Genomic DNA, 23,937 nt, shown 5'->3' on the forward strand with positions numbered 1-23,937 from the left:
CTTACGATGAGATTTTTTTTTTATATGATGGCCCCACCTCGACATTCATGCATGTTGAATGTCTAAGATTTTCCACGACAAGCCGCAGCCAGGAGTCGAATTGACCAATTTTATCATTCTAACGAAAGAAGAGGATGTCAAAGCTTTGACAAATGAAATAGTCAGCTATTCGACTGATTTCACACGTTAAAGGTATTTGGTATTTTTGATATCACCCCTAGTTAATATTTTTAATTAAACAAACACCATTGAGTTTCAACCATATATTGCTTAAAATGACTATCAAACAGTATTGGTTTCAATACACTAGTTTCCTTCCATTTGACCTTTGTCAATATCATTGACTGAAGGCATTAGATGCAACCAACCCAATGGTGTTCATATATAAAATGAGTAAAAATTATATTAAATTTTAAAGTTAAATAATACTAGTGTTTAAAGTACATTTTGGTCATGCAGATCATCAAACCCTTCTAGAGGGAGAAAATATTTGTATGAGGGCTCCTCACAACAGGAGCATAGCCAAAATTAATTTTCTGTCAGTGAGGGCTAAGTACTAACGATGGTTGATCGATAATCTCAACTTCCTTTTATGCTGATGTTGGGCTCGTCATTGTAAATAATGGTTGGCCAATGGATAATAATGACATTTGTATTTATTGATTAATATTTCTAAATTTTCCTAAAGTTCGCCCTCAACAACTTGACAAAATCATAAATTTTTAACAAGTTGAATCTTAAATTTTAATGCCAATTTAATTACAAAAAACACAGATTTTTAACAAATTGAACCTTAAAATATGAAAAATCATTACTCATTTAAAGACTATCAATATGGAGGTGGACCAAAAAGAAGCATGAATGTTTAATACAAATTTATATAGTTCATATTTTATTTATTTTATAATTACACTTCTATAGATATTCTTTTTTTATTTAAATGTATGATCTATAACACTATTTTAATTTTGTTTTTAACATTTAACGAGCAATGGTTGTCGATAAATGCATGTTGCGAATAGTATAGAGGTCCATATGGCGAATGAAAAATCCATCACTATAAAATTTGTTGTTTTTATACAAATGAATTTCAGTATTTTATTTTTCAAAGTTCAATGGGGGCTATAACTCCCACTTGGTCCTATGTACTTCTACCATCATCACTTTTAGACCATAGTTGTGAAGTTTGTTGAGTCAAATTGAAAGTTAATTTGGCCTCAAATTCAATGGAACTAACTTAATTCCCAAATCAATTCGACAAATCGTTGGATCAACTCTATTCGATCAAACTTAAACATCGATAGTTGGCTAAGAAACTGGATTGAGTTATTTGGTTATATCTAATATTTTAGGAAGAAAAAATTATTTATAAAAATTAATATATTTTTATTTAACTCATGTCCATGAAAATTCCAGTCGAGTTTCTGAATTTTAAGACTAGGCTTTCTATCTCTAAAAAGTAAAAAGTACTGTTGACGAACCCATTGGATTGTGAGGTAATTGTTTTCGTGGCCCACAGTTTTCTTGAAGTGATACAAGACAAAGGAGTAGATACCAATAAATACAGATATATGGGTGACATACTAATTTGACTAATTAAGTAGGGGGGAGGTGCGAAAAGTATTTTAACCAAAGTAATAAAATAAAAACGCCGTTGAAAATTAAAGAATATGACTCCTTCTATACCATATAAATATTATCTTTCAGTCAACACCACTGGTTTTATAATGAATTATGATAACTTTTATAATTTATGTACAACGTGAGAACTTTCCTTCCTATATACTTTTTCAATTTTCAAGCCCACAGATATCTTATAAATAACAGAGAACTTTTTCTTCATTTTCATTCATTCTTTCTTCTTTGCAACTATATGACCCAATCTCATTAAAGGGTCTCCTTAATTACAATTGCTAGTTATCTTTCTCTTCAACCAAGATTATTCTCAAACATCTGATATTGCAACGAACAAGATCAGATGAAGTTCGGGAAAGAATTCACGTCTCAAATGGTGCCAGAATGGCAAAATGCATACATGGATTACAACTATCTCAAGATCATACTCAAAGATATCAACAATTTTAAACAAAGAAACAAACCAACCATTACATCAAAAAGCTTAAAGCGAAAGAACACATTACGCCGAGCCTTCAGTGGTCTAATTCAAAGACATAACACTAAGCCAAGGGTTCCTCATAGTGGTGGAGGAGGGGACATTGAGGACCAAGTCATATTAGTGAATGTGGTGCAACCCAAGGGATCAGAAGGGCAATATGAGACTATGTTCCTCATGTCGGCTGACGAAGGAGGTGAAAATGAGCTTGTGTTCTTTAGGAGGTTAGATGAGGAGTTCAACAAGGTGGACAAGTTTTATAAGGATAAGGTAAAGGAGGTGATGAAGGAAGCTGCATTGTTGAACAAACAAATGGATGCATTAATCGCGTTTCGAATCAAAGTGGAGAATCCAGGGAGAGCGTTTGATTGGTCGGCCGAGATGACCCGTCTTGCTTCGGGTGTAACCACCTCAGTGGAGACTATGGCAGCCTCTACACCCACCAGTGCTAGAGCATCAAGTAAGTTTTATGAACCAATGTTTAAAATCTTGTCTAAATGTGATTAATGCCTCGGTCTAGAGAAAAACTAAGATTATCTCGACTGATAAATTTTGAGATGGAATTTAATTTTTATTCTCAAAAAAGGTTCCTTGCTCTCCATCAAACATACAATTAAGATGGGAAGAAAAATACAGATCTTCTGATAATCGATACTAATTTTTAAGGATTAGCGTAGGTTTCTAAGGATTTATTTTTCTTAGAATCTCTAAGATTATCCATCCATTTGATGTGTCGGTCTAATCTAGATTAAAATCAAAATATCTCATGCATTAATTATAAAAAATATGTATCTTTCAATTGTTTGAATTATAATAAAGTGAAGTGATTTCTATAAATAGGGTTTAAGTATTAAATTTTTTTTATTAAGGATCATACCATGGACCTAGAAAGGAGAAAAAAAAATTTAAAGAACAAGACAATTTGTTTGATACGTAGGGAGGCGGCTATCTTAATTTTAAAATAAATTTTAAATTTTAAAAATCGTTATCTTTACAGGCTATCAAATGGGTACATCTTGGCTGTAGTGACACAGCAGTTCAGCACCACATGTGGCTCTAAATAAAATAAGAGGCGTGCGGGGGGGGGGGGAGCCAGGATTTTATTGTGGTGGGGGCAAACTATAGTTCGTTGTATAGTTGAAGAACTTAATCGTGGGAAAATTATTTGTGCTGAAAAATATGAATGGTGGGAGGTGAGGGTGTGGGGGCAAAAATTGGAAGGAGATGAGGGTGTAGGGGCAAATGGGGAGAGAGAGGTGAGGGAGTGGGGATAAATGGGGCATGTAATTAGTTAAAAATATAGGGGTGTCTCAAAGTTCTGTGGGGGCAATTGCCCCCACCAGCTCCGCCCTGGAGGCGTGATAATATGACACCCCCTTCTGATAAACGCTGCCCATGCCTCCATCATAGAACCGTAGATCATTTTCCTTGGGATACACTGAACCATAAATCTTTTTCTTGTGTATCCCAAGGCTAATTATCTATGGTTTTGTGATCGGGGTGTTTGTCGGAGAAGAGCATCATATTATCATGATTCATAAAATAAGGACTGTATAGTGATGTAACTCACTGTGGACAAGTTTGGGAACCGTAGATCTGTATGCTTTAGGATACACGGTTGCACTTCCCCATAAAATAAAATAAAAAGTATATTCCAAGGGAGCTGTGTATCCCAAGGCATACAGATCTATGATTCCAAAATTGTCCATATCAAGGAGTCAATTGAGTATGCCACCTGGTGAGTCATATTATCAGGATTCTTACGAAAAAGTACACCAACCTAAGGGCCATTATTTCATAGAGTCTGACTAGCCTTACCACCTTAGCACTACGTGAAAATAGGAAAATTCAACAGAAAAAATTGACAGGCCGTGGCCCAAGAATTTTAGAAACTGAATTTTGATGGTCTAGGACCGTCGAAATTCTAGATATTCCCATATTTGACGGCTTAGAATTGTCAAATTTCTCCTATCCTTCACTAATTTGACAATTTCGGCCCGTTAAAAAAAAAAAGTTTGACAATGAAAAATTCGACCCTTTTGTCCGTCAAATTTGGGCTTTTTTCACATTGTGTAGTAAGGACAAAAACACCTTGTTTTAAGGTTGGATGAGCCTTAGTAAAACCTTTTTTCCTTACTAAGTTAGGAATGCGTTTTCCTCTAGAATATTTGAAACCATGTTGTTTCATACACCCCACGAATGCCATTTTAGAGACCCCATAATCCTAATGAAAATGCTGGAATGACACAAACGGAGACACAAAGGTGACAAAAATGATGTGGTGGGCCGCACATAACCGTAGATGCTTTTAACTCGTATCTCGCGGAAAAGCATCTACGATAATGTGCTCGACACCACATCATTTTGTCACCTTTGTATCTTTGTTTGGATCACCCCAGCACTACTCTATTCCTAATAGTCATATGTATTGAAAGCATCCCAAAGCCAGTATAATGTAGGTGCTTTTGTTAATCCAGGATGCCCTTCAATACATATGGAACAATAGGAATGTTAACGCACTCAAATCCCACCCATTTCGTTGCTCACAATTGTCACTGTACTTGAAACTAAGTTTATTATAACAAGTGGAAGATCTAAAAAAGATGATAGGAAGACCCAAAAGAATTTGGATGGAAAAAAGTGAAAGCAAACATGAACTCACTCTCAATAAATGAATATGTGTCTTAGAACAGAATTGAAAGGAAGAATTTTTTTTTTTTTTTTTTTTTTTGGCTTATCGTGGGTATCCCCACCCTTTGGGTGAGACCAATCCCACGGTCACATGCATGCTCCCTTGGAAAGTCCTACATGCAACTGGTTGAGTTAAGGGTCAACTGGACCCTGGAGGGTTACACCAAGGAATTCATAGCTTCATGAGGAGCTTTTCAAGGCTCGACTTGCCACTAGGCCAACCCCTTGGGGTCATTTGAAAGGAAGAATATGATTCATTAAGCCGACCCCAAAATCTTTGGGATAAGGCTTTGTGATTGGTTGTTGTAGTCTTCATTGTTGTTGCTAAATAATACATACAAATCATGACGCAAACTTAACATGAATATCCTCTTACTGAATTTACAGGAAGGGTGCATATTGAGATAATAGAAGAAACTGAGACGAGCGGAGAAGGGAGGTTGAACGAGTCAGGCAAGGACACAAATGTGAATGATACCAAACCTATAAACCGAAGTAGTGTTCATGAAGATCAAAAGCGGAAAAATGTCGCTAAACCAAGTCCCTTAGAAATTCTTAACCATGTGAAGATCAACAATAGTCCAGAAACTCCGCGTTCAACCATCAAAGGCATCCTCAATGTTGAGAAAGATAATGAGCTAAGTTTTGGTAGAGAAAATCTTAGAAAAGTCGAAGAACAACTTAAGCAGGCATTTTCCGAGTTCTATCAAAAACTTCGACTTCTTAAGAACTATAGGTAACAAAACATTACACTAATCTTATATACATTTTTTGAATTTCAGTTGGTTTAGTTGCTTACATTGGAATGTTTATGTTAATGAATGAATCAGCTTTTTGAATCTATTGGCATTCTCGAAGATCATGAAGAAATATGACAAGGTAAGGGTCTTATGTTCTAAGTTGTCCATGAGTGTATCAGTCTAGATTTGTTCTTAATGCAAAGGTTTCTATAACATTGGTAGGATTAGAACACATTGTGTTCAATCTAAGATTCTATATATCTAAAATTGAAGATTTTGTTGTAGGTCACTTCAAGAAATGCATCAAGATCTTACTTAAACATGGTGGATAAGTCTTATGTCGGTAGCTCCGATGAGGTAAAGAAATGGGTTTTCCTTCTGTACTTAATTGGAATCATACTCTTAGATGACATGAGGGTCTCTTGGTTACTTTGGTGCTGATTCTACTTGTTTCCTCAAAGGTCACTAAGCTCATTGAGAGGGTGGAAGCTACATTTATCAAACATTTCTCGAACTCAAATAGAAGAAAAGGCATGAACATTCTGAGACCAAAAACAAAGAGAGAAAAGCATAGAACAACTTTTAACTTGGGTAAGATTTATAATTAAGAAAATCTACCATTTGCATCATCTAATCATTTAAGATAATGGGTTTGGTTTCATCAACTTTTCTCAGGCCTTAGTCAATGTGATTAATTGAATGTGTTTGTTGCTATATTCCAGGTTTCTTTACCGGTTGCACAATTTCTCTTCTAATCGGCCTTATTTTGATCATTCAAGCGCGTAAACTAGTAAAAAAGCAGGGCTTTGGCCAGTACATGGATAACATGTTTCCACTTTATAGGTAAGTTACAATTTCCCCAGACAATTTAAAACATTCTAAATTTATTTATCCCTTTGTTCTACACTCAAGCTAAGAAATTAAGTTGTATTGATTTCGTCGTTGTCTTAGTTGCAATCCAGGAGTGGGCCTTTGGTCCTCGTTTCTTTGTTTAACAAGACATCCTAAACTTCTTTGCAGCTTATTTGGATTCATCGTCCTCCACATGCTCATGTATGCTGCAAATATATACTTTTGGAGGCGTTATCGAGTTAATTATCCATTTATATTTGGTTTCAAGCAAGGGACAGAGTTAGGATATAGAGAAGTCTTCCTCGTCAGTATGGGTCTCGCAACACTTGCTATTGCTGGTGTGCTCGCAAACTTGGATATGGAGATGGACGATAAAACCAAAGATTACAAGATGTACACCGAACTAATTCCAGCAGGATTAGTTAGCGTAAGATACTATTCCTTGGCCGAATTATTCTTTCCTCCTCGGAACCACATATAATTAACTATCACTTCTCTTTCTATGTGCAGCTTGTGCTTATCATAACATTTTGCCCATTCAACATCATATATCGCTCAAGTCGCTATTTCTTACTCTGTTGCACATTCCACTGTATTTGTGCTCCTCTCTACAAGGTAAATGATGAAAAATTATACAAAAATTATAGATAAATTGTCTCCTAGGCAGGATTGTTGATCTTTTTATTTATTTTCCTCCGCAGGTCACCCTTCCAGATTTTTTCTTGGCAGACCAGCTAACTAGTCAGATTCAAGCCCTTAGAAGTCTTGAGTTCTACATATGCTATTATGGCTGGGGAGACTTCAAACATAGGCGGAATACTTGCAAAGATAGCGATGTTTACAACACTTTCTACTTCATCATAGCTACCATTCCATATTGGTCCCGCTTACTTCAGGTAGATTCTTTTTTCCTCTTCGCCAACAATTAATCTCAGACTAATGTGTCTGTTACTCACCATTATAATTTTTGTATTGTAGTGCCTTCGTCGTTTGTTTGAAGAGCGAGATCCAATGCAGGGATATAATGGGTTGAAATACTTATCGACAATTGTGGCTGTCCTCATGAGGACAGCTTACAGTCGGAATAAGGCAACGGGTTGGTGGGTGATGGCATTGGCCACGTCTGTCATCGCAACAATCTTCAGTACATATTGGGACATCATCGTTGACTGGGGTCTCCTTCAACGACACTCCAAGAACCGATGGTTGAGAGACAAACTACTTGTCTCAAATAAAAGTGTATACTTTGGAGTCATGGTAAGGAACTGACGATAAACCCGTTGTGTCATTGATGTCCTAGACTCTAAAGATTCTAATACCTTCAAATAATTTCATGAAAATTGCAGATCTTGAATATCTTGCTGAGACTTGCTTGGCTACAAACAGTGTTGAACTTTCAAGTGTCTTTCCTACATAGACAAACCTTAATTGCAATTGTTGCCAGCTTAGAGATTATTCGTCGCGGCATATGGAACTTTTTCAGGTATGTTTAGTAAATAAAAATTATATATAATGGATTCACTTACTTATTGATTATTGCCGATGGTCTTTTAATCTACACTTATAAATTCTAATTTTATTATGTAATGGTTTTGTTTCAATCTACTCACAAGAATTGGTCCATTTGTTGATCAGATTGGAAAATGAGCACTTAAACAATGTTGGAAAGTATCGTGCATTCAAGTCAGTACCACTCCCTTTCAACTACGACGAGAACGAAGATAGGGATGAGTAGGCATCTTTTAAAGTATGACAGAGGCAAAGCAATTTTAAAGGAAGGAGTACCCTAGAAACAAAGTGCATTGAAGCAACATAAAACAAGTAATGATACAATAGGACTGTAATTAGCAATGATCATCAAGGAATGATGGTAATCAAAAGCTCTATTTGCAAATATGCACATAGAATTCATTAAAACATAAATGTAAGTATCTTTTGTAATAGTAGTCGTCCGCGAGGTCTCAAGATTATTTCATATTCAAACTATTCAATTAATTCATTATTAGTACTTTCAAGAACATTGGTTGCATCCAAAATATCTATTCTTCCTCTTCTTATGTATCTAATTGTTGCAATAATAGGACTTCGACAAATCGCATCCACGATTGAGGTTTTAATTAGTAGTTACAAGGTCATCTCCATTATTGGAAGAGAATATCATTTAATTCTCCAAGTGAGATAAATAATAAGAGAACATTTTCAACGAACGTTAGATGGAAAATAGGGTGGATGGTTGCAATGATACATTGCGAGAAAAGAAGTCGTGAGAGCCATTCAGGAGAATAGAGAACTTCGGAGTCACGATACATTTGTATTTATCCATGCCAAGTACTATCAAATCCTAATTGAGTCAATATTGAAACAATGAAATCATAATGTACCCCATGCTTTCTTGATGTCGACATTTGTACAGAAATTTCTTACCCCAACTAATGATGAAATCTTCCCACCAATTCATGCGTAATAAAAGCAAATTGGTGAGGACTCACAATGCATCCAATGCAACAAGAAAGTCGGTTCCCTAAGGTCTTTGCAATCACTTTGTAAATAAAATTGCAAATTGATATTGATCTGGAGAACTACTTTTTCTTTTTCAACAAGGACACCGTTGATTAATGGATCTCATGTTATTTGCATTTGAATATTATTTAATTCTTCATGGATAAAAATTTGCTATTGAATATATTGCCAAAAGAATAAAGATAAGTGGCACGTTTTGATTGGAGTTTAAAGCTCCCAACCAAACCGTTTTCTACTTTACATGGAGGCCAATGTATTTAATCCCCAATCAAAATGTGTCACGTAGACACCGTATGTTGCTACAAGAACGGGACACCATTCTAGATTGCGAGTCTTAAAAAAATAAAAAACAAAAAACAAAAAAAACAAAAAAACTCCTTATTCCACCTTTTAAATTTTAGTTTAGTCCCACTTATTTGTCATGTCTCTCCTTATAAGTTATTGGTCCTCTCCACTCATCGCCAATTGATTTTGAGTTGAACCTCCAAACTTATTATAAAGAGAATTAATGTGTGATTATAATATTTACTATTATAATAAGAGTAGTTGTAGAAGTGGTTCGACACTAAATCTTAGATCCCAGAAATGCCTTGACATTTATATTTAAACTTAATATAATCAAAAGATCATTTGGATCAAAATCCTAGAAAATTACAATGCACAGACCTAGAGAATGACATTGGATAGTTTTAAAATTATAAAAATATCATTTTTACTATGTAATATTCACAAATCCTTCAATCAATATTTTAATTACGGATAAACCCATTTGATACATGTGCTTCGCACATGCCACCTTCTATACGTAAATTAATATTAGATAAAACAATTATTAAAATATTTGAAGTTCGTTAAAAAAAAAATAGATATCTTACAATGAGAAGTTATACTCTTTATTTTTATTTTTTTTTTAATGATGGCCCCACCTATCTCACGACATCCTTTTTTTTTAATATAAATGATGAAGAAAAACATTTAAAATTTTCACCGTTTTGACCAAGTTTGACACTCAAATAAATGAAAAGCAGTACCACCAACTCCAGTTCCAACATTCAATATTGTGGGCTGTCCGACTTGGTGGGTTTCACACGTTAAAAGTATTAGGTATTTCCAATTTCACCCCTGGTTAATTTTATTAAATAAATAAAACCATTTAGTTTCAACTATTTACTGTAAGAAGTAATACGTACCCACACTAAAATTCAATGAGTCGACTCTGACTCTAAATTAGATGGAACTAATTTGTCAAATCATTGACACAACTCAGCTGACTCAGCTCAAAATGCATTCAGTCAAATCAGAAACTTGATCGAGTTATTTGATTATATAAAATATTTTAACTAACTGCACCCACCTAACCCACATTTTGGGTGAGAAGTATGGAAGAAAGTGGGTGCACTAAACATAAAATTATCTTGTGTTTTTGGGTAAAAATCCCTCACCTCAAATCATGAAGATATGTGAGTTTGCAAAATTCTCTTGTCAATGATTTTGATCCAAAACAAAGGAGAAGATACCAATAAACAGAAATTGAGGAGTGACTTGCTAATTTGACCAACTAAGTAGGGGGATGCAAAAAAAAAAAAAATTTAAAAACAGAAGACAAACCCAACAAATAAAAATTAAAAAACACCAAATCTAACGTCACGAGTTGAAAATGAAAGAACATGACACCTTCCTATCCAAAGTCACGAGTTGAAAATGAAAGAACATGACACCTTCCTAACCTTATAAATAATATTTTTTCAGTCAATAATGCAACAGATTTTATGATTTATATACAACTTGAGAACTTTCCTTTTTATATACTTTGTCAATCTTCCATCCCACATATGGTTTTATAAATTACAAAATGCTTCTTCTTCCATTTCATTAATTCTCTCTCTTTTCTCCAATTTCATAGCCAAATATCTCATTAAAAGAGTCTCCTTCTTTAATTACAATAGTAGTTTATCTCTCTCGTCAAACATCTGATATTGCAACCAACAAGATCAGATGAAGTTCGGGAAAGAATTCGCGTCTCAAATGGTGCCAGAATGGCAAGAAGCCTACATGGATTACAATTATCTCAAGATCATACTCAAAGATATCAACAATTTCAAGCAAAGAAACAAATCAGCCATTACATCGAAAAGCTTAAAGCGAAAGATGACATTACGCCGAGCCTTTAGTGGTCTAATTCAAAGACATAACACTAAGCCAAGGGTTCCTCCTCATAGTGGTGGAGGAGGGGACATTGAGGACCAAGTCATATTAGTGAATGTGGTAGAACCCAAGGGATCAGAAAGGCAATATGAGACTATGTTCCTCATGTCAGCCGACGAAGGAGGCGAAAATGAGCTTGTTTTCTTTAGGAGATTGGATGAGGAGTTCAATAAGGTGAACAAGTTTTATAAGGCTAAGGTGGAGGAGGTGATGAAGGAGGCTACATTGTTGAACAAACAAATGGATGCATTAATCGCGTTTCGAATCAAGGTAGAGAACCCAGGGAGGAGGTTCGATTGGTCGGCCGAGATGACCCGTCTTGCTTCGGGTGTAAGCGCCTCAGTGGAGACTATGGCAACCACCACACCCACCAGTGCTAGAGCATCAAGTAAGTTTTATGAACCATTGTTAAATATTACATCTCCAACGAAACGAAAGCTTTGTGACTCGGCTCTCCATCAAACATAGGATTGAGATGGGAAGAAAAATATAAATTTCTTAATAACTTATACTAATTTTTAGAGATTATTATAGGTTTCTAAGGATTCATTTTTTTCTCTAAGAACATCTATCAATCTGTTTGATGGATACTCCAAAACATTAAATGTTTTGGGGTTAATTAATATGTTGTTCCAATATAGAATTAAATCAAAATATTACCATAAGAATATTAATTGATGATAAAAGAAACTAAAAATCATGATTTTAACTGTAAAATGCTTCACTTAAAAAATATATATATATATATATATATATCTTTTAATTGTTTGAATTATAGATAAAGTGGAGTGATTTCTATCGATAGGATTTAAGTAATAATTTTTTTTTTTTTTTTTTTTTGATAAATAGTATTGTATTCATAAAAAAAACCAAGTCGGTCGAGTTGACCAACCGGGGAAGGCCTTACAAAGAGAACTATTCACGTACAGACTGACACAACCCATCCCACCTGTACAACAAATCCTCAAAAAATAGGCCCCTAAATTCATTATGTACTTTAGACCAACAAAAGATGAGACCAAAAATGAACAGAATCGTGTCTTGACAATCCTTTTGTTTCCCCTCGAAGACGCGCCTATTCCTTTCGAACCACACCCCCCAACAAATTGCAAAAGGTGTAATGGTCCACAACCACCTCTTTGTGCCGCCAAACGCATGGCCCATTGATGACCAGCCAAAGAAAATATCCTTAATTGAATTCGGTAAGCATGTTGAAACCCCATACAATTTTAAAAAATGAGTCCAAATGCTATGCGAGAACTTGCAATGTATTAGAAGGTGATCCGATGATTCTCCATTTTCCATACATAACATGCAACAACTTGCCCCACACCAACCACGCCGCATTAACAAATCTGTAGTTTGAATTCTTCCTAATGCCGCCATCCATGTGAAGAATGCTACTTTGCTTGGCACTTTTGGGCCCCAAATTGAAGCGTGAGGAAACAAGGATTCCCCATTATTACACAAAGAATTGTAGAAGGAGCGTACTGTGAATCTTCCGTCATTGCACGCCGTCCATATCCTCTCATCTTCCCTACCCGTACGAAACTCAATACTCGAAGCATCACCGACTAGTCTCCCAACTTCTTGAAATTCCAACTCGCTAATGCTCCTTCGAAAACCAAGGTCCCATGTCCATTCTCCACCCCTAACTTGTCGGACGGAAGTAATTGGTTGACCTTGCTTCGAAGAAATGGAATATAGTGCTGGAAATGCCTCCATTAGAGGTCGATTGCCACACCATGTGTCTTCCCAAAATCTTACCCGGTTGCCTTGTCCCACTCTGAATTTAATTCTCATATTGAATAGTGGGATGATCTTCATGATGCCCTTCCACAACCCGCACCCATATGGTTGTCTTGTTGATCCGCTTTCCCACCTCGTTCGGCTCAGTTTGTACTTGCTTGCTATGACTTGTCTCCAAAGGCTATTCCCATCATTCCCAAACTTCCACAACCACTTCCCCCTCAAGGCCACATTCATCTCCCCGAGTCTCTTGATGTCGAGGCCACCATGTTTTTTAGATGAACAGATCTGTTTCCAATTCACAAGATGGTGTTTCCTATTCCCAGCTCTGTCGTGCCATAGGAAGTTACGAAACAACCTATCTAACCTTAGTTCTACACTCCGAGGCATTGAGAGAAGAGAGAGAAAGTATATTGGAATGCTAGATAAAACACTTTTAATCAAAATCAATTTACCTCCCTTCGAAAGATAGTTGGCTTGCCACATTGCTAGCTTCCTTTCGACTCTTTCCACTATCGGGTCCCAAATAGCCACCCTCCTATAAGGGGCCCCCAGAGGCATCCCCAAATAGGACGAGGGAAGACTAGCCACCTGCCATCCCAATGAAGCTGCCAGAAGAATTGCATACTTAACCAACCCGACCGGAAGCACCTTGCTTTTCCTCGTGTTAACTGGAATACCTGACATTGCTTCGAAACAACAAAGCAAGCCGCCTAACCTCCTTGTCTGATCTATGGAGTCATCCAAGAGGATTAACGTATCATCTGCAAATTGGAGATGCGCAATATTAATCGTGCCGGCTCCTGCTGAGAATCCTGGAAAAAAACCATCCGCTACCCCTTTTTCCATCATCTTTCCAAATGCTTCTGCCACTATGATAAACAAGAAAGGTGATATAGGGTCCCCTTGTCTGAGGCCTCTCGTACTCCTAAAGAATCCGTGAGGCGTTCCGTTTACCAAAATCGAATAAGAGGGGGACGTCACACACGCCATAATCCATGAGATCCACTTCCTACCAAAGCCCATCTTTCCCAACATAAATTCCAAAAAAGGCCAATTGACACGGTCATAGGCCTTCTCAAAGTCCACCTTGCACACTACCCCCGCTTTCCCAGATTTCAATCTAGAGTCAATGCACTCGTTAGCTATTAAGACTCCATCTAAAATTTGTCTCCCCTTGACAAAAGCGCTCTGATTACACCCTATAATTCCTTGAATGACCCCTTTTAATCTTTTGGCAAGGATGCTCGTGATGATTTTGTAACTAGTGTTCACCAAGCTGATAGGCCTCAGGTCTTTTATATCTTCCGTTCCCACCACCTTTGGAATTAGAGCTATGAAGGTACAATTGGAATCACGATCTAGTGCACCCTCTCTAAAGAATTCATCAATTAGAGCCATGAAATCACACTTGATGACCTCCCAGCAAGTTTTGTAAAATTCCACAGGAAAGCCGTCAGGACCCGGCGCTTTGTCACTCTTCATGCTTGAGATAATATCCAAACCTCAAACCTCATCTTCATCAACGGGTCTTTCTAACCATTCGCTTTGTAACTCAGAGATTCTATCAAACTGTAACAAATCAGGTGTCGGTCTGTCATTTGCTCCTTCGGTGTATAATTTCGAATAAAAGTCTACAATCCCCTTAGCAACCCCTTCTTCCCCTTCCACCCATTCCCCATTCACGCACAACCTCGTGATGTGGTTGTTCCTGTCTCGAGCATTGGCCATACAATGAAAGAATTTCGTATTACCATCCCCTTCTTTAAGCCATCTGATTCTGGACTTTTGCTTCCAACTGATCTCTTCTAAAAGTGTCATCCGTTGGTACTTCTCGCGGAGGTTCAGTCTCGTTGTCCTGTCATGTGTCGAAATCGGATTCAGCTCTTCCCTACGATCCAGATCTTCGATTCTCGCAAGAATATCATTTCTCTGAGTATCCACCCTTCCGAAAGATTCCTTGTTCCATTCTTTTAAAGTCTTCTTTAAAGCCTTTAACTTCTTCCTGAACACTTCCCCTGCTGTTCCTGCAAACGAAAAGCTCATCCACCATTCGTTTATCAATTCTTTGAATCTATGGTGTTTCAGCCACATCAATTCAAAGCGGAATGGGATGGGGCCCCTAGTGAAAGGCCCTGTTACCAATTGAATAGGGCAGTGATCAGATATCGGGTTTGGGATAGCCGTCTGAGAAATCTGACAAAAGATCAAAGACCAATCATGTGAAACCAAAAATCTATCTAATCTGTTGAGGGTGGGTACAGCTTGATGGTTGGACCAAGTGAAGCTTCTACCTTGAAGTGGAATGTCCATTAGGTTGTTTCGATTCACGAATTCCCCAAATCTTTTCATCTTTGTTGTTATCCTCGATCCTCCTTGTTTCTCGCAAGCAAACCTAATGACATTAAAGTCTCCTCCCAAACACCACGGACGGTTCCAAAAACTGCCCACGTCGTCTAGCTCTTCCCAGAATTGCTGTCGCTCCCAGTCTCTAGTGGGACCGTACACCCCCGAGAAAACCCAACTGTCTTCCTTCCCTATACAACGACACAATATAGAGACAGAAAAAGCTCCCACTAAATAATCATCCACCTCGATCAACCTCTTATCCCATAACACCCAAACGCCTCCTGCTGTTCCGTTTGCTGTAACGTGCTTCCAACCAAGGTTTCTCCTACCCCAAATGTCACGCACTACCACCCTATCCACCTGGTCCAATTTCGTTTCTTGCAGTGTGACGATGTGTGGTTTGTGAGATTTTATTATTGCCTTGACCGAGGCCCTTTTGGCCCTATTATTGAGACCGCGCACATTCCAAGAGAGAAATCTAATCGACATTAACTACCTTAAGTTTTCTCCCGCTTCTTAGAACCAAAGATGGACCAGCCTCAACCATAGCCCCTGACTTGTGCAATTCCTGAACCTCCTTAGCTAACCTGACTCTTATATTTTTCGTTCTATTGTCATCCGTCGTGTCTACTCCCTTCCCTTTACACAGACAGTCTTGCTGTCCTGTCTCTTCTTGGTCCACCTCTTGTCTAAGAATTAAATCCATCTCATCCCGGAAGGAAGGAGACGCACAAATTATTCTTTGGTGGGGAGGGCTACGTTAGTTCAAGTTGATCAGAAGGTCTTCGAGATTCAACAATGCTGGGTGAAGAATAACCAAGCAGTAAGGGTAGTGGAAAGAAGAGATAAGGGAGGGTCAGAGCTTGTGCTGTTTGAAAAAGAAAGAGTGTGGTTGGCACAGACATTGGAGGAGGCTAAGAGCTGGAAAGTAGACAGAGTGTTTTGGAAGAAATCGACGGATATGGGGCACTGTAAGATGGCTCGAGGTTATGTGAATGAATATGGTCGATTTCTAAAAATTTCGGAATATTCAGGGCAAGGTTGGTATCCTTCATTGTTGATCCCCGAAGGAGACGAATGCTTAGGATGGGAGAACCTTGGGGCGGCCTTAAGTAGAGGTGGAGTTGCTAACATAGGTCCTTGGAGGAGAGAGGCTACTGAGAGTTTTTTGCCTGGTAAGAGAATGAATGCTTTTCAGAAACAGTCATATCCCACCATTGTGAATGACACAACAGAAAGTTTTGGTGTTTGGAGGTGGGCCATCATCTGCGAAATGGGGGAGAACTTGGTTTGCTGGGAAGAAGTAGAGAGGGTGATTAACTCCAAAGTCCCGAACTCTAGTAAACTTATCCTCAAACCGTGTGGGACTAGTAAGAGAATATTTGTGTGCCGAAAGAGGAGAGAGTTCGATGTATTCAAAAATCTAAAACAACTTAAGGTCCTGGATGTTGTGGTTAGCTTGAGAACGTGGTTTGCCAACTGTAATAGTTTTGCTGGGAGCTGGTCACAGGAAGGAACTTGGATAGATATTGTCGGGCTCCCGTTCCATAGGTGGGAATCGAAGTCGTTTAATCTCATCGGGGATATGCTAGGCGGCCTTATTGAGGTTAAGGAGTGTACTCGCTCTTTGGTCGATCTCACAGTAGCTAGAATCAAGGTAAGGCAGAGGGCCATTGACATACCCAGATGGATTGAAATTCCAGCAAGAAATGGAATGGTGACAGTGGGGATCAATCTGCATGAGGATAGGGAGGATGGATCGGAGAAGATGATGCCTGGCATTAGTAGAGAAGGGGTGGGAATAGCAGGCCCAATGATGTCAGAATCTTTTAATGCAATTGCAGCTAACACCACTATAGTGTTGGCCAATTCTAATGGACATAAAGCAGTACCGTCAGATCCTAGGAAAGGGAAGACGGCTGCTATAGAGTGTGGAGCAAGCAAAGTCAGCTTTTCTAATGGTCTCTGCGCTGAGTTGGTAGGGACAGCAGGGGTTAGCATCCTAAATGGTACATCGGCTGAGCCGAGGCAGTTGGGTTGTCACTTGGTGGAATCGGCTCAAGCTAGCTGGAGCAGCGCACAGGCTTTCCACGAGTTGGATCGTGCATTTGGGCCTGATAGCCCAACTATGTGTGATCTTCTTGTACAGCCCGTGGGTGAGAAAAGGCCTTCTTGCGAGAAGGAACAATCTGTTGGGCCATGCAGCCCATCAGCATATTGGCTCAATACTCAGCATGAGTTCGAGGTGGATCTGATCTCTAGGACAGATGGCCCACTTTCTCCAATCCAGCCCATTTGCGAGATAGGTCAGTCATCTATCCAAGCAATTCCTACACCGACTGAAGCAAGTTCCCTTCGGCCTGTAGGAATGTTGGATCGAACACCTAATCTAGACGGCCCAACAGGCTTAAAGGTAAGACCTCAGCCCACTCTTGAGTTAGTTCAATTAGTTAGCCCAGGGGGACATTTGAACACAGGAGATAGATTATTAAACCCAGGAGAGGGGTCTCCAGCAAGGGGCAACGACAAAGAGAGGGTAGAGAGAGAACCTTTGAGCCATGAATTTTCAGAAGAAGAACTAATACAAGACATGATGAAGTCGGTCACTGTTGGGGCTGGAGCTCCAGTTAAGGAGGCTTGTCAGGGAGAAATTGCAGAGATAATACCATCCATAGAGGGAGCCATGGCACTGATTCAAGAGGAGCCAACATTGAGTAATCGATTACTGGGAGGTGGTTCTCAAACAGAAGGGTATGTGGAATCGCAACAAGATCTAACAGATGTATGGAGATGTGGAGAACATGGGACCTTGGCTCAGGGAAGTTTCTTACAACTACTTCAGACCGTTGAAAACTCAAATCTTCGGACAAAGGGATGTGGCAGTGGGGATTTGGCGGTTGGAGAAGAACACCTCAGGTTTGCCACAGAAGAGGTATTGCAATTGGCTACTAAATCGGATACATATTCACTAGCCATGGTAGATGGAGAGAACTCAAGGGGCTGGGGAAAGTATACATCGAAGAACCAGACAGTAGTAATTCTAGCTGACTGGATCCTACGGAATTTGAGCGAGCTCAGCTGGGCTGCTGGGTTACCTAAAGAAGGACAGTCAGAAGGAACGGGCATTTTGTTCGAATTGGCACTCAAGAAACGGGATGAGGTTGGTAACTGCTATGACACAGTGATCGATGAGGAAGAGCCGGTAGGAGAGGGATAATTTTTTTTAATCGAGGACTAAACCATGGGCCTAGAAAGGAGGAAAAAAAATTACAGAACAGAACAGAAAGAAAAAACAAAAGACACGTCTAAGGTGGCGCCCATCTTAAATTAAAAGTAAATAAATATAGCTGTTTTCACTCGTCACCCCATATGGTTCTGAATAAAGACAGTCGGTTGACGTAACCACACAGAGGACCAGTCCAAATATTTGAAAGAGTGGGGATCGTATGCAACAAGGTGGAGGATTGAAGCCCTCCTCCTCCTGCACTCCAATACATGTCATGTAAGCCGTAATCAAGGGAAAAAATTTCCTTAGATTACTGCTTACGTGACATGTATTTGGGATGTGATTTCCATTGATTACAGATTGTGTGACGTGGGATGTGGAAGGAGAGTGCTTTTTGGCTCAAAGTTCAACATCCACTTTAAATTGGGGGAGAAAAAGACATTTGTCAATGGTGAAAAACGAAAATTTCCTGATTGAATATCACCTTGTGACATTCGAAAACATGATCGATGCCGTAAAGTTGTAGAGGACAAAATTATACGAATTTGAAAAAAAAATTAAATTAAATTAAATTAATTTTTCACCGTTGAATTTTAATTTTAAGTTTGAATATTCGATAGCCGTCCATTTTCAATTCTATGGATTAAGTTTGAAATTTTTTTTTTTTTTTTAATATGAATTTTTCCATAAAATCTACCAGGCAATGGTGTTACATTGACTATGTGATAATTCATGCGATCCCAATGATGTATTTTAAGATTTTAAATCTCAAAAATGAAATTATGGGTAGAGGACTGTGTGCCTTAGAGAGAATTTTTTTCTCTATTGATGGTGTCATTTGCGCCACATGTCAAACGATTATCGGGTTGTAAGCAAAAAAAAATTCATTCGGAGGAGGAAGGTTTCAATCCTCAACCCTGAGTGCATACGATCCGGACTCATAGCTAACATATATTAAAGAGAAATTCTATTGGCACACCAACCTTTACTAACAATCCACCAATCCTTTTGAAATTAAATGAGCATATATATTGGTGTGTTATAAGTAAAAGTTGGTGTGCTGATAGAAGATCCTTTTTTGATATTTCATACCTTGAGTAATAGTAAATAAAATTCAAATTTAAATAATCAAACTTGTAAGTAAGGGTCTGTTTCTTATGGGTTTTTTCGACGGCATTATATAACACATGTGACTTAGAACAAAATTGAAAGGAAGAATTGGATTTATTTAGCCGACCACCAAGTCTTTGGCATAAAATTGTTATTGTTGTTGTTGCTGTTTTATTTGGCTTTTGTTATCTTTCCATTTTTGCACTAAAATTTAAAATAAATAATTCATACTAATCATGATGCAAACTTAACATGAATTTACTAAATTTACAGGAAAGGTGCATATTGATATAATAGAAGAAACTGAGACAAGCGGAGAAGGGAGCGTGAGCGAGTCAGGCAAGGACACAAATGTGAATGATACCAAACCTATAAACCGAAGTAGTGTTCATGAAGATCAAAAGCGGAAAAATGTCAATAACCCAAGTCCCTTAGAAATTCTTAACCGTGTGAAGATCAACAATAGTCCAGAAACTCCGCGTTCAACCATCAAAGGCATCCTCAATGTTGAGAAAGATAATGAGCTAAGTTTTGGTAGAGGAAATCTTAGAAAAGTCGAAGAACAACTTAAGCAGGCATTTTCCGAGTTCTATCAAAAACTTCGACTTCTAAAGAACTATAGGTAACAAAACATTACACTAGTCTTATATATATTTTTGAATTTCAGTTGGTTTAGTTGCTTACATTGGAATGTTTATGTTAATGAATGAATCAGCTTTTTGAATCTATTGGCATTCTCGAAGATCATGAAGAAATATGACAAGGTAAGGGTCTTATGTTCTAAGTTGTACATGAGTTTAAACACGAGTGTATTGGTCTAGAGTTGTTCTTAGTTCTTACTGCAAAGGTTTCTATAACATTGGTAGGATTAGAACACATTGTGTTCAATCCCAAGATTCTATATATCTGAAATTGAAGATTTTGTTGCAGATCACTTCAAGAAATGCATCAAGATCTTACTTAAACATGGTGGATAAGTCTTATGTCGGTAGCTCCGATGAGGTAAAGAAATGGGTTTTCCTTCTATACTTAATTGGAATCATACTCTTAGATGACATGAGGATCTCTTGGTTACTTTGGTGCTGATTCTACTTGTTTTCTCAAAGGTCACTAAGCTCATTGAGAGGGTGGAAGCTACATTTATCAAACATTTCTCGAACTCAAATCGAAGAAAAGGCATGAACATTCTGAGACCAAAAGCAAAGAGAGAAAAGCATAGAACTACTTTTAACTTGGGTAAGATTTATAATTAAGACAATCTACCATTTGCATCACGTAATCATTTAAGATAATGGGTTTGTTTTCATCAACTTTTCTCAGGCTTTGGTCGATGTGATTAATTGAATGTGTTTGTTGCTATATTCCAGGTTTCTTTACCGGTTGCACAATTTCTCTTCTAATCGGCCTTATTTTGATCATTCAAGCACGTAAACTACTAAAAAAGCAGGGCTTTGGCCAGTACATGGATAACATGTTTCCACTTTATAGGTAAGTTACAATTTCCCCAACAATTTAAAATATTCTAAATTTATCTCTTTGTTCTGCACTCGAGCAAAGAAATTAAGTTGTATTGATTTCGTCGTTTTCTTAGTGGCAATCCAGGAGTGGGCCTTTGGTTCTTGTTTCTTTGTTTAACAAGACTTCCTAAACTTCTTTGCAGCTTATTTGGATTCATCGTCCTCCACATGCTCATGTATGCTGCAAATATATACTTTTGGAGGCGTTATCGAGTCAATTATCCATTTATATTTGGTTTCAAGCAAGGGACAGAGTTAGGATATAGAGAAGTCTTCCTTGTCAGTATGGGTCTTGCAACACTTGCTATTGCTGGTGTGCTCGCAAACTTGGATATGGAGATGGACGATAAAACCAAAGATTACAAGACATTCACTGAACTAATTCCATTGGCATTAGTTAGTGTAAGATACCAAGACTTGATCAAATTATTCTTTCCTCCTTGGAACCACATATTATTAACTAACAATCATTTATTTCTCCATGTGCAGCTTGTGCTTGTCATAACATTTTGCCCATTCAACATCATATATCGCTCAAGTCGCTATTTCTTACTCCGTTGTGTATTCCACTGTATTTGTGCTCCTCTCTACAAGGTAAGTGATGAAAAACTATACAAAAATTATAGATAAATTGTCTCCTAGACAGGATTGTTGATCTTATTTATTTATTTTCCTCCACAGGTCACCCTTCCAGATTTTTTCTTGGCAGACCAACTAACTAGTCAGGTTGGCTCACGCTATCCATTGACCACATAGGATAACTTTAACACACTTCGATTATCCTTAATATAACCAACCAAGTGTTTTTATTCTTCTGTTTCAGATTCAAGCCCTTAGAAGTCTTGAGTTCTACATATGCTACTATGGCTGGGGAGACTTCAAACGTAGGCGGAATACTTGCAAAGATAGCGATGTTTACAACACTTTCTACTTCATCATAGCAACCATTCCATATTGGTCCCGCTTACTTCAGGTAGATTCTTTTTTCCTCTTTGCCAACAATTAATCTCAGACTAATGTCTGTTACTCACCATTATAATTTTTGTATTGTAGTGCCTTCGTCGTTTGTTTGAAGAGCGAGATCCAATGCAGGGATATAATGGGTTGAAATACTTATCGACAATTGTGGCTGTCCTCATGAGGACAGCTTACAGTCGGAATAAGGCAACGGGTTGGTGGGTGATGGCATTGGCCACGTCTGTCATCGCAACAATCTTCAGTACATATTGGGACATCATCATTGACTGGGGTCTCTTACAACGGCACTCCAAGAACCGATGGTTGAGAGACAAACTTCTTGTCTCAAATAAAAGTGTATACTTTGGAGTCATGGTAAGAAACTGACGATAAACCCGTTATCTCACTGTTTTCCTAGACTCTACAGATTTTAATGCCTTCAAATAATTTCATGAAAATTGCAGATCTTGAATATCTTGCTGAGACTTGCCTGGCTACAAACAGTGTTGAACTTTCAAGTGTCTTTCCTACATAGACAAACCTTAATTGCAATTGTCGCTAGCCTAGAGATCATTCGTCGCGGCATATGGAACTTTTTCAGGTTAATAAACATCACTTGAACTTATTGATTATTTTCGATGATCTTTTAATGCTGATAGATTCTAATTTGATTATGAAATGGTTTTGTTCATTGGTTGATCAGGTTGGAGAATGAACACTTGAACAATGTTGGAAAGTATCGTGCTTTCAAGTCAGTTCCGCTTCCTTTTAACTACGATGAGGATGAAGACAGAGATGAGTAGGCATCCTCCAAAGTAAAACAAAGGTAGAGAGAGTTGTTAAAAGGGAACAAATGCATTGAAGCAAAAAGTATGGAAGCAAGAGGAATATAAGTCATGATCAAGGACTGGTACTAATCAGTACCTCTGATAACAAGTGTACAATAATTTTGTTAAAGCAGAAATATAGTCATTCTTTGTAAGAACACTTATATTCATTTGAGATTTAAACCATTTTATTAATTCATTATTATCACATTCAAAGAATAGTCGTGATAATATGATGCCGCACTCTGATACTCGCCCCCATCACAGAACTGTAGATTATTTGCCTCGGGATACACAAGAAAAAGTTTTATGGTTATGCATATCCCAAGGCAAATGATCTACGGTTCTGTGGTGAGGGCGTAGGGAGCGTGTGTCAGAGGGGGCATTAGAAAATCATTATCTACTCTTAAATATTGCAAAAATAAGGTGTTCAACAAACTGCATACAAGATTGAATTGAGGCCAGCAGCTACAAGGTTATCTACATCATGAGGAGAATATCATTTAATTCTCCAACTGCACTAAATAGGACTCCAATCTCATTGAAGAGAATATCATGTTTTGGAGATTCAATTTCTGGTTTGTCTTTCATCTTAAGATGACAAAGCAGAAATAACCATGAGGGTGTGAGAAGTCTTTTATTTGAAGACATATTTTGCTTGTGTTTCAAATCGTACCAACAGGTGTAGGCAATAGTTAAGGGTGAAAAGCGCACTCAAGGCACAAAGGTCTCCTGGTGCCTGAGGTGCATGTCTGAGTGGAACAAAGACAATAAAATTATTAAATTATTAAAATTAATCAATTAAATAATGAAAGATGGATTCTAGATATATTATAGTTATAATATTTATAAATATGAGTTTTATAATCAGGTTAAGGTTATTCTAATTCAACACTTCAAGAGAAGTATGATCAACAATAGTTGAAAATTTTCAACTATTAGAGAAGATCAAGAATGAAAAAGGAAAAAGTAGTAGTAGTTGACCAACAAAATGCACTGTTGACGCTATAATACAACAATAAATAGGGTCAAGGTTCAAATTATCACATCAAAAGAATGTTTCTGTCAAAAAAAAAAATCA

At 37.8% G+C, this 23,937-nt stretch overlaps 2 protein-coding genes across 2 annotated transcripts; both read left to right on the forward strand.

Annotated features, from left to right (window-relative positions):
* Positions 1-1,812: 1,812 nt before the first annotated feature.
* LOC147399143 (phosphate transporter PHO1 homolog 3-like) lies at positions 1,813-8,375 on the forward strand. Its single transcript, XM_086448582.1, has 12 exons — positions 1,813-2,573; positions 5,192-5,540; positions 5,635-5,683; positions 5,830-5,901; positions 6,006-6,135; positions 6,267-6,387; positions 6,565-6,823; positions 6,907-7,011; positions 7,098-7,292; positions 7,375-7,653; positions 7,743-7,879; positions 8,032-8,375. The coding sequence occupies exons 1-12, from the start codon at positions 1,979-1,981 to the stop codon at positions 8,129-8,131; spliced, it is 2,391 nt and encodes a 796-aa protein (XP_086304708.1). The 5' UTR covers positions 1,813-1,978; the 3' UTR covers positions 8,132-8,375.
* Positions 8,376-10,696: 2,321 nt separating this feature from the next.
* LOC147399144 (phosphate transporter PHO1 homolog 3-like) lies at positions 10,697-23,075 on the forward strand. The gene is made up of 13 exons (XM_086448586.1): positions 10,697-11,509; positions 19,829-20,177; positions 20,271-20,319; positions 20,486-20,557; positions 20,662-20,791; positions 20,923-21,043; positions 21,216-21,474; positions 21,562-21,666; positions 21,754-21,798; positions 21,896-22,045; positions 22,126-22,404; positions 22,494-22,630; positions 22,733-23,075. Exons 1-13 carry the CDS (start codon positions 10,912-10,914, stop codon positions 22,830-22,832), a joined length of 2,394 nt encoding a protein of 797 aa, XP_086304712.1. The 5' UTR covers positions 10,697-10,911; the 3' UTR covers positions 22,833-23,075.
* The last annotated feature ends 862 nt before the right edge of the window (positions 23,076-23,937 follow it).

Source organism: Akebia trifoliata, chromosome 7 (genome assembly GCF_017979445.1).
Source record: "Akebia trifoliata isolate Shusen 1 chromosome 7, ASM1797944v1, whole genome shotgun sequence".
In the NCBI taxonomy this organism is placed as follows: domain Eukaryota; kingdom Viridiplantae; phylum Streptophyta; class Magnoliopsida; order Ranunculales; family Lardizabalaceae; genus Akebia; species Akebia trifoliata.

What these genes read in the sequence shown, in the direction of transcription:
- LOC147399143 (XM_086448582.1), top strand. Translation starts at nt 1,979, where the DNA reads ATGAAGTTCGGGAAAGAATTCACGTCTCAAATGGTGCCAGAATGGCAA. An exon ending in AACATGTTTCCACTTTATAG is followed by an intron (nt 6,388 to 6,564) that starts GTAAGTTACAAT and finishes ACTTCTTTGCAG; the next exon opens with CTTATTTGGATTCATCGTCC. An exon ending in GTGTATACTTTGGAGTCATG is followed by an intron (nt 7,654 to 7,742) that starts GTAAGGAACTGA and finishes TGAAAATTGCAG; the next exon opens with ATCTTGAATATCTTGCTGAG.
- LOC147399144 (XM_086448586.1), top strand. Translation starts at nt 10,912, where the DNA reads ATGAAGTTCGGGAAAGAATTCGCGTCTCAAATGGTGCCAGAATGGCAA. An exon ending in TCATGAAGAAATATGACAAG is followed by an intron (nt 20,320 to 20,485) that starts GTAAGGGTCTTA and finishes ATTTTGTTGCAG; the next exon opens with ATCACTTCAAGAAATGCATC. An exon ending in AACATGTTTCCACTTTATAG is followed by an intron (nt 21,044 to 21,215) that starts GTAAGTTACAAT and finishes ACTTCTTTGCAG; the next exon opens with CTTATTTGGATTCATCGTCC.